General features: G+C 41.7%; 2 protein-coding genes across 2 annotated transcripts; both read right to left on the bottom strand.

The window, feature by feature from the left end:
* Positions 1-3,669: 3,669 nt before the first annotated feature.
* LOC140778511 (protein BIG GRAIN 1) lies at positions 3,670-5,086 on the bottom strand. Its single transcript, XM_073123257.1, has one exon. It carries the CDS (start codon positions 4,931-4,933, stop codon positions 3,908-3,910), a length of 1,026 nt encoding a protein of 341 aa, XP_072979358.1. The 5' UTR covers positions 4,934-5,086; the 3' UTR covers positions 3,670-3,907.
* A 3,780-nt stretch (positions 5,087-8,866) lies between these two features.
* On the bottom strand, positions 8,867-9,438 carry LOC140778302 (uncharacterized). The gene has a single exon (XM_073122944.1). It carries the CDS (start codon positions 9,331-9,333, stop codon positions 8,962-8,964), a length of 372 nt encoding a protein of 123 aa, XP_072979045.1. The 5' UTR covers positions 9,334-9,438; the 3' UTR covers positions 8,867-8,961.
* Between the last annotated feature and the right edge of the window lie 460 nt (positions 9,439-9,898).

Below are 9,898 nucleotides of genomic sequence, written 5' to 3'. Positions count from 1 at the left end.
ACGATCAGCATGCAATTAAAGCTCAAATTTACGCATTAAGAATATAAGATCATCATATATATAACGCAATACATTAATCACTCTTCATGAGAGATTAAGAAATGGGTGGTGGCTTCAGCTGGCAGCGGTGAGCAGACGGTGGCGGCTTTCAAAGAGCGCGTAAAAGACCGAATGCCAATATGCCGGTCCCCGGGGACATCATCGAGGCCGTGGCCGCAAACTCAGCCCCTCGAACTCTCCTTCTCCTCAGCTCGGTCTTGATCCAAGTCCGCCGCGCGGAGCAATACGATCGATCCTCTCTCCGCCTCCGAGTCTGTGTCGTGCCAGATCACAAAGCCAATATCAGCTGTAGTTTCACCGCCCGCGCCACCCACGACGACCGCCACGTCGCCGTGCTCGGAGATCCAACACTTGACCACGGCGCCAAGCTTCAAGCTACAATCTACGTATAAATATCTGATGACTATATTGCATGCATCGATACGTGATGTTGCATGCATGCACGGCGTGCAGAGATGAGTCAACTACCAGGAGGTGCATGGCTTGGTAATTTAACACTTTAATCATTAATTTGGACGAGGCCACCTAGCGCGCCAATTCTTGGGAATACTGGTCGATTAGTTTGCAGGAGATCAAATCCAAAATCTTAGATCTACCATCACCGTTCACAATTTTAAATATTTTTTAATTCTTTTTTAATCTCGGCCACCGTCGATGAGGAAATCTACATCCATATATATTAATAGTATGATCTAATTAACAAAGCATCTCTTCTTCTTCTCGCATTACTACCATGACTCCTGCTGCAACCCATTCAACATACCTCCATCGATCCACAAATTTATGCAACTCTATGAACATATATATATGCAAAATACGTAATTTCTTATTGGGTGCAACAGCCAAGCAGAGTGGTCCAAGAGTCTTTTGAGGGTGCCCAAGATTGGGCGTCGAGACACTTGGGCCTATTTGAATTAATTGCATATGGAATTAATTGATACAACTCTTCTAGATTTACCCTAACCTATATAGTTACTGATGTGTTACAATTGTGGTAGAACTAGAGAAGTACAACAATAAATGATAAAATCCAAAACAAATTCTGAGAATTCACGGGATATTCGCCTCTCCCTCCTATTATTCCTACCTTACTTGAATAAAAGAGAGAGAGAGAGAGAGAGAGTGAGTGAGAGAGAGAGTATGGAAGTGATGATGAGGGGGGTGTAAGTGAGCTGAGTTCACGCGTGGCAGGCAGTGTCAGAGACTGTCGTGCATATGTTAATGAAACTTTGAGGTCACGTAACGTTGGTTGTTTTGAATTTCCATTTTTTAAACAAACAAAAGAAAAAAAGGACATATATATATATATATATAGTTCGTAAATTATCTAACTACATTATTAAGAATCCTTCAGTTAGAAATTTTGTGAGGAATTTTCTTTTACCTTCAAACTTGGGATGTGTTTGGATATTTGGATCCAATCCAATTGACTCCTGATCCACTTCTTTTCTTTCTACTTTTTACGTCCGACCATATCATTTGTGTTCAAAGGAATGGATCCAATTTCTTTTCTCTCTTTTTTCTCTTTCAGAAGCCAATAACTACCGCTCAAGACTAAGAGTAGTTCAGGTGGCAAGAAGGATCGATGCATGGCTGAATTTGATATCTGAGTGTAATTTCTTCTGGAACAACACTGAATTCATGACTTAAAAAAAATACATATATATTTATATGTTAATAGAAACCAAATTAAGTATTCCTTCCTTCCTACAATTTGTTATTATTATTATTATTTCAAAATATTAATGTTTTTTTTTAACTTTTGAAAGTAGCCAATTTATCTACTTGTACCTATCGGCTCGACCTGTCGGATTTCTGACATCTTCGTTGACAAAGTTGGTATACTATTGTATAAAATGATCAATTAGGGTACCTGTCGTCTGATGCTCATTTATTAGTGTCCATAAGTCAAATGATTTTTATTTACTATGTGGTGAAATTATCTTAACTAATAGTAATAATATCAACTAGGACCGCAAAGTGGTCAACTCCTAAGTAGATGCATGTTTTAGTTTAGGGGACACTTAAAACAACAAGTGAAATATTGCTCATTTATATGTATATTGTTTTTTTTTAACATATTAAATTCATAAATTATAAAAAATAGCAAGAATAAAATAGTTCTTAGAGAATTTAAAATTAATCATAATATATATATTTTTATTAATAAAGATCTAACAGATAACTAACAAAAAAATGATTATTTTGGAGATCCATTTATAATTAAGTAGGTCAACGTGTCGCAAAAGTAAGCGTTGGGTCCTCTTGAGCTACTATTTCACTAACCATACAGTGACTGCCGAGTGCCCCAAATGTAGGAAACTCCAGCGGTCGAGGCTGCAGAAGATCCGCTGTTCTTCTTGAGAAACCTCTCAAAGAATCCCCTGATTGCTATGGATATAGGTAGACACATAGGATTAGATAGGCATTTGAGAACAAAGATAGGATGTCTATTATAGTGTTGGTGGAGTTAGGAGTATATATCCCCCCCCCCCCTTTTTTTTTCTTTTTTTTTCTTTTTTTTTTCTTTTTTAGTTGTGGAATTGTGGTCCAAAGCATTCAACAATAATGGGGTTATAATCTAATCCTAACAACTTATTCTTACTAAAAATCAAGATCAAGAGAAAGTAGAAATGAATCTATATATTTGTAATATATATATATATTTTTGGTCAAATGGGAATATATAACACTTGAATTTAGAGATGGTTTTAATCTCCAAAAGTATGGGAATCCATTGATAGTATGGGATGAGATGAGATGAGATGAGATGGAATTTCACATAAAGATGGTTTTATGCTTGTATACTTCTCTCTGGACTCTCTTTTTTGACTGGTATCACTAAGGCTGAAAAGGGGGGGGGGGGGGGGGAAAGAAGCTTATCCTCTGGGATTAATTCTCGTCTAAAAGGAAGATAAAGGTAGGATTTGGTGAATAATCTCGTATTCATGGCCCGTGACGCCATGCTTCCAGTGAGGGGTCATCAACCATGACACAACTTTTATCCATTCTTCTCTCATATCTTATTCACGTCATCTTTATCTCTCTCTCTTGTTTTAAAAGATATCTCCCTAATTAAGCAAAACTCATTATAATTAAAACACTAAGTTTTAAGTTGGAATTCTGTTTTCACGTATACATACAGAAGAAAATAATTCACATACACTAGCAAAAGAGCTCTCACGTGCTAATCCAACGAATTTTTCTTTAATTATTCTCCTAATCATTCTTTTCATCACGCAGCAGACAAAGCGTGTGCATACTACTACTCTCTCTCTCTCTCTTTCTATCTCTTTCACCTTTCTTTTCCTCTATCATTGTTAACGCAGTTAATTAAGTCATTCGAGTAATCAATCCACTAGTGATTAATAGGATATTTTGCTTGTATAAAAATCCTTTATTATTAGACGCATATCTTTATAAATGTGATAGTTAGTTATGTAATTGCTATTGAAACTCTGGTAATTTTATCCTAGTAAATCCACGGTATCGTGTAAATAACCCAGTAGATAGTGTTAGATATGCCAGTTTGGCGACCAAATATATACAAATAAATCTGGAACTTACATACAAATCAGGGATTCAGGGGTATGCTATATATATATATATATATATATATATATATATGCGCGCTCGTACACACCAAAAAATAAAAACCAGAAAAATAAAAGGCAAAAGCAAAATAAGCAGCTATTTTTTTTTTCCCGTTATCAAGTTAAATAAACATAAAAACCGAACCAAAAAAAAGAACTATTGCAAGAAGACACTTTTTTTTTTTCCCTTCCAAATTTTCATTTAAAACCATATTTTCTTTTTCTCTAATTCTCCCCCCCGAAATACCCTCTAATTACAGGATGAGACTGTTGGAAATGGCGCGATTAGTTCCAAGATAAGTGGTCCCATACACCGGAAGCTCATCCCTGTACCTTCTCCCACCACCACCACCACCACCACCACCACCACCACCACCTCCTACCGTCGTCAAATTTTCCAACTCGAACAGATCTGAACTCGAATCGCTCTCGTCGTCGTCGTCGTCTTCTTCTTCCTCCTCCTCTGCAAACCTCTTCATCAATTCCTCCACCCTCTTCCTCGCCTCGGCCGCCACGTCGCCGCGGCCGTAGATCTGCTTCTCCCCGCACGGCCGGCTCTCCTCGTCCACGATTACGCTCACTGGGTAGAATCTCACCGATCTCTTCTCCCCCCTCGTGGACGGCGTCTTGCTGAGGCACGACCTCGAGTAGGAAGATGCCGTCGAGCACGCCGACGCCGGGGCCGACGACAACTCCTCAGCGGCGCCCGGCTTGGCCTTCTTAGGATTACCGGCCGCGGAGGTAAAGATCGAGTTGAGGAAGTTCGCGAGGCGAGCACCCGGCGATGCCGGGGTCTTCGCCCTACGGAGTTCCTTGATCTTGCTCCGTATCGAGCTCGATTTCTTCTTCTCCGCGACCGCGGGGAACGGGATCCGACCTGTGTGTACCGGATCGGAGCGTGATCCGGTTCGGATCGGCTTGCCTCGGGCAGAGTGGGACGAGTCGGCCTCGGATGACGAGAAACCGCCGTAACTGGAGGAGTCAGAGGAGCTCGAAGTCGAGTTCAGGGCACGGACGCTGTGGAAGCTGCGGAAACGGTGCTCCGGCTCCTCCTTCCTCGGGGCTTCTGGCTTGTGTTTTGTCACGAGCCTCTCAGTCACCGCAGGTCTCCTCCAGGAGTCGTGCTTCTTAGGAGCGGTGACCGGCGCGCTGCGGTCGGGTGCTTCGCCGTCAGACTCGTCGATGGAGCGGTAGATGGCGTCGAGCAGGGTGGAGGAGAACGAGGGGTGATCGTAAGCGTATCCGCTACGCGGCGGCGGCGGTTTCTTCCACTTGTCCATTTGCAGCAAAAAGAGAGAGAGAGAGAGAGAGAAAGAAAAGAAAAGCCCAACAGTAATGGATAAGTATTATATAAATTGACGATTTTTTTTCTTTTCCTTAGGCGGAGGAGGCAGCTAGAGTTGCTAATAAGTAAGAGAAGAGGAGGAGACGGCTAAGGCAATGGGGGTGTGAAGGAACTCTAGGTCCTTTTGAAGAGGGAATGGAGGTGACGTGGAGGTGGGCCCCGGACGATGTCGCTCGTTTGATTCTCTCGGGCGTGCGGCTGATGGCGATTTGTGGAGGGGCCTGCCTCTTTAATCGTGCGTGGGATCTCGGATCCTCCTCATGCGGCCGCTGCTGCATCCCATCACCCTAGTACGCTTACCTTAATCTTTCCCACACAAAAAAAATAAAAATAAAAATAAAAATAAAACCTAATAACTTATTAGACTTTATTCATTATCACAAGAACAGGTATAGTAATTTTACTCCACGACTATACGGTAACATCATAATAATAAATGTGGACATGGCCAAGGAGAGGATTGGGATGGATGGCTCGTGACACAAGGATGCTCTTTTGCCAAAAGGACGATGCTTGCTATTTACGTACGTCCCGATTACAATAAGGATATATAGTAACGTACTTAAACCGGGGGGTGGGAAAAAAAAATTAAAGAAAGAGGAAAAGGCGATTCCTTTGTCTCGGTAATTTAAGCGAGCTTTTCGGGAGGATAGAGGAGATTAGGACGAGGTGGGAATGGGATGTTTCTTAACAAGTAATTTATTATTACTGGGGAGAATGGGGACCAACTCGAATGGTTAGTTAGAGAAAGGGGAGGGCAGATGAGTTGGCTACTTGGCTTAGCTTAGGCAAGCGCACGGGGGATTCCATTCTTCTATCGTGTATTTTGGAGGGACAGAGAGGATTGTTTAAGGATACCCAGGCTGTCTTTTTTATTTATTTATTTTTAAAATAACAAGGACTAATTCTTCTTGGTTCATGGCGGATACTCCCCATTATACCATCTTCAAATACGCCGATCAAGTTGGAATCCCCGTGACTGTGAGTTGGGACTATGCAAAGGAAATTTTGAATTTTGCCAATTGTTTGAATCATACTATTTTCAATATATATTTATACTTTAAAAGTGGTAGATGTAGCAATTTGTTTTTAAGTATATGCATGTCTTGTTGGCTTGTTGACTTAAGTGGAAGCATTTGGTTGTCAGTGGCTAGATAAAAAGGGGACACCAATGGCGGGGGGGGGGGGGGGGGGCAAAAAAGTGGAGGGATTTAATTAGATGGATCAGAGAATTGCTGAAGGTTATGATGCACTAACTAAGCATATGGCACTCCTGACGTCGCTTCGTAGGACTTGTAAGAGTAGGGTGGTCCTGCAGGATTTAAAATTGGAGGAGGGAAGTTTCTGAAACCCCCACGAAGCCCCCAATTCCTATTAGATCTGACAGACTGGAAAAGATTTAAAAATGATTTGATATGAGTACGTGTGAGATTAAACAAATGAAGCCTTGGGAAGAAGCATACGGAGACCGGAGTTGGTTGCATTTGCTTTTAGGAACCAGCAGGGAACACCGAAAGGTTTGCCCACGGTTGTTGCACGACCTCTCTCAACCTTATAAAACGAATAATAAGTAGGGAGTAAGTATGTAGTAGTAGTAGTAGTAGTAGTAGTAGTAGTAGTAGTAGTAGTAGTAATAAAACTAAAGTATGTACATTGGGACTTTACTTGAATCCGTGCACTAAAAATCGTAAACTCATGATGATACTGTGATTTGAATGAGTGGTTCAGATTTTTGGAATCGCTGCCCTCGTATATAGACCTTGTAATTTGAAACGTTGGTGAGAATTCCCAAGAGTCAGATATGTACACATGAACATAAACGTACAAGATACGGGTCAAGATATGGAGGTTGGAGGTGGGAGAGCGATAGTTTGAGCAGGGGGTTTGGATATCGAAAGACATGCATGCCATCTCTCTGGCTTGCCTCCCTTACTTTGTTCCATCTCGGGCAATTCTTCGGGAGCAGAGAAAGATCAAAAGAACAAAAAAAAGAAAGGAAAAAGAAAAGAAAGGGAGTTGTGACAGAGAAGCAACAGAGACAGACATTGGAACAGGCAAGGACCGATCCCGAGGGCAGGAGGTAAAGTAGAATGGTGCAGCACTTCTTTTGCTTCTTTTTTTTTTTCTCTTCTCCTACTTTAACTTTTTGTCCTCTCTGTGTTCTCTACCGCAGCAGATTGCTCTGCATTTGACTAGGGTCCAGCTTGATTCCAATCCGTTATATGGGAAACCATACTCCAAATTTAGAGATCCAATTTGAAAACCATACTGTTCTCAGATTCCCTATCGAACATAGCTAATTAATCTCTAATTTCCAAAGATCAAACACCCCCACAAAAAAGTTTCGTCTGTTGTTATCATAATGACTAGCTGGGGAGGGGGGACAAGTGGTTGTAATGTTCTTAGGCACTTTCATTAGTAAAGTTTCAGTAGTGATCTCTCAGATGTTGACTATTCACAATGGAGGGCTTCAAAGATTCTTATCCAACTTCCATTGGCCGTCCATCGCACCCTCAAAATCCCACTGGGGATGGGGAGTTGTATCCTGTCGAGCATAATCGAGGCAAGTGGTGGGTAGATATGCGTGCCAAATCCTCTATGCTTCGCAGCCATGTAAGGGAGGGGGCGGCATTCCAGCGTCAAATCACTTTTGCAGGACTAATGAACCTAATCGAATCGACTCTTAACAACTCATTTTTACTCCTCTTTCTGTCACCATCTCTCAATCTACCATGCATACATAGCATGCCAATATAGACTTGTTCACAGTAAATTTCAAAGGAGAGATAGAGATATATATATATATATTTAAAGGGTGTCTTAGTGTGTGAGACTCTTTTTAAACTTCTCGAAACAAATCATGAAAGATGAAACCAGTCTTATCGCACCAACCTTAGATTGCTTCAAATGAAGTCACCCCAATGCTGATCTACTACTATCTGAAGGGGCCTAAAAGCTTTCAATGGTCGAAGCGACAATGATAACATTACATACTATTCTTGCAAAGATCTACCTGAAAGCATTACAGAAGAGCTGACTGCCAGTAATGGAGGTGAGCTCTTCAGTGGCATCAACCTAGTGTATGGCACTAAACACTGTCCAGCTATAGGACGCTGAATTAATGGGTCCTTTAGGGCCCAAAAGGTTGCAATAATTCAGTACGGAGATACCGAAATCCCAGATGCTATATGCTATCGTTCTGAACCATTACTGCTGTTTTCCTCAACAAACATGTTCAATTCAGAAAATTGACATACTTCCTACGACCATATGTCGGCCTGATATCATCCCTAAATATTGATACCCAACTTCTGAGCTAAAGTAAAATTAGATGATGAGAGTGATTTAATTTTTTAATTTTTTTGAAAAAAAAAAGACCTAACAAAGTGGGAGGAAAAGCCGATTCAAGTAAAGAGGTCTTGACACAGTAGAATCAATATCTAACAACAAGATTACTCTTACGCCATTAAATCTAGCCTAATGGTCTATAGGATCTTTCCAGCCTTCGTTACTATTATTCAATATGAGACAATTCGTCCGATCTGATCTTTAACAGCAGTGGCGATTGATGGTAATGGAAAAAAAAGAAAAGCTCCTGGCAAGCCAATGGAAGTCCGCCACAAACCCACGTTGTATAGGATAAATTGGCCGATAAGATGATTGGAATTTAGATCATTTTACCCTGGGTTGGGAATTCTCGAGTTTCATTTTAATTACTCTAGTAATTGAGGGTTGCCAAAACCCGTAATGTATATCGAACCATTTATGAGCAAAAAATAAAGGGTGCTACAAAAGATGTTAAGGAAAAAAGTATTACGCTTCGCACTCTAAAGATAAGATTAAGCGCGTGAATAGCATGAATTACAGATTACGACAAAGACAAATCTATAATATGATGATTCATTACACCAAGCAAATCATGGAACAGGCCGAAGTAGATACACATATCAGAGCACATATTACTTAAGTTCTCTTAACCGGGTCGAAGTTTGAGACGCCGATGACGGCGCCGACGATGACCCCAAGCACGACCCCACCAGAAACAATGCTGAGCAGGAAGTTCCTGAGTGATGCTGAGACGCCCGGCTGCGCCGCCTCCGCAATGTCAGGAAGGACCAGTGCAGCCGCCACTGCTGCCGCCGTCAGCCCAGTCACCGCTTTCTCCTTCATCAACGATGCCCGAACCTCGAGGCGTCCTCCTGACCTCACCGCACAGTTGGCGGCGCGGCTAGGGAGCCGCAGTGGGTGGAAGAAGGCGGCGGAGCCACCGAAGGGCTTGTTGATGGCGGCGGAGGTAACTGGCATCGCCATGGCGACGGCCGAAGCAGATGCCATTAGGAAATGAATAAGTAGAAGCTGTTCCTTGAGTTACCCGAAGTGGTGCTTGATGTTTTGACGGAGAGAAGAAGAAGAAGATAGAGAGATAGGTGGAAGTAAGGGTGGCTGGCTCTCAGTTGCACCCTAAAAAGATCGCATCCTACGTGGAGGATTGTGGTTGTGTCATTGGAGGATAAGGTTATCTTTGGTTTGAGGATGGGACAGAGCCAAGAGATCCAAAACCCAAATGCTTCTGAGCAATTGGCTACGACCATTCACACAATTCACTAACTCGTGATCCTAATGTCCCCCCCCCCCCCTACCATTTGAAAAATTAATGCACTTATTATATAATGAACTCAGTTTTGTAACAAATAAACCTCACATACTATGTTCTAGTTGCAAAATCTATATCTCTGAATAATCAACTAAAGGAGGAGGACAAAATCCAAGAAAACGCAAAACTAAAAGACCATGCAGTAATCTTCTTTTTTTTAATCTGCTACTAGAATTCCCTGCAAGTAAATGATTGCAGAGAAACACGATTGTTCTTCACTAAATGTTACCAGCACAGCAGCAAATA

This window comes from Typha angustifolia, chromosome 15 (assembly GCF_048772165.1).
Source record: "Typha angustifolia cultivar Huaian chromosome 15, ASM4877216v1, whole genome shotgun sequence".
Classification (NCBI taxonomy): domain Eukaryota; kingdom Viridiplantae; phylum Streptophyta; class Magnoliopsida; order Poales; family Typhaceae; genus Typha; species Typha angustifolia.
Note: the sequence above shows the minus strand (reverse complement) of the source record. Positions and strands in the feature narration are given on the sequence as shown.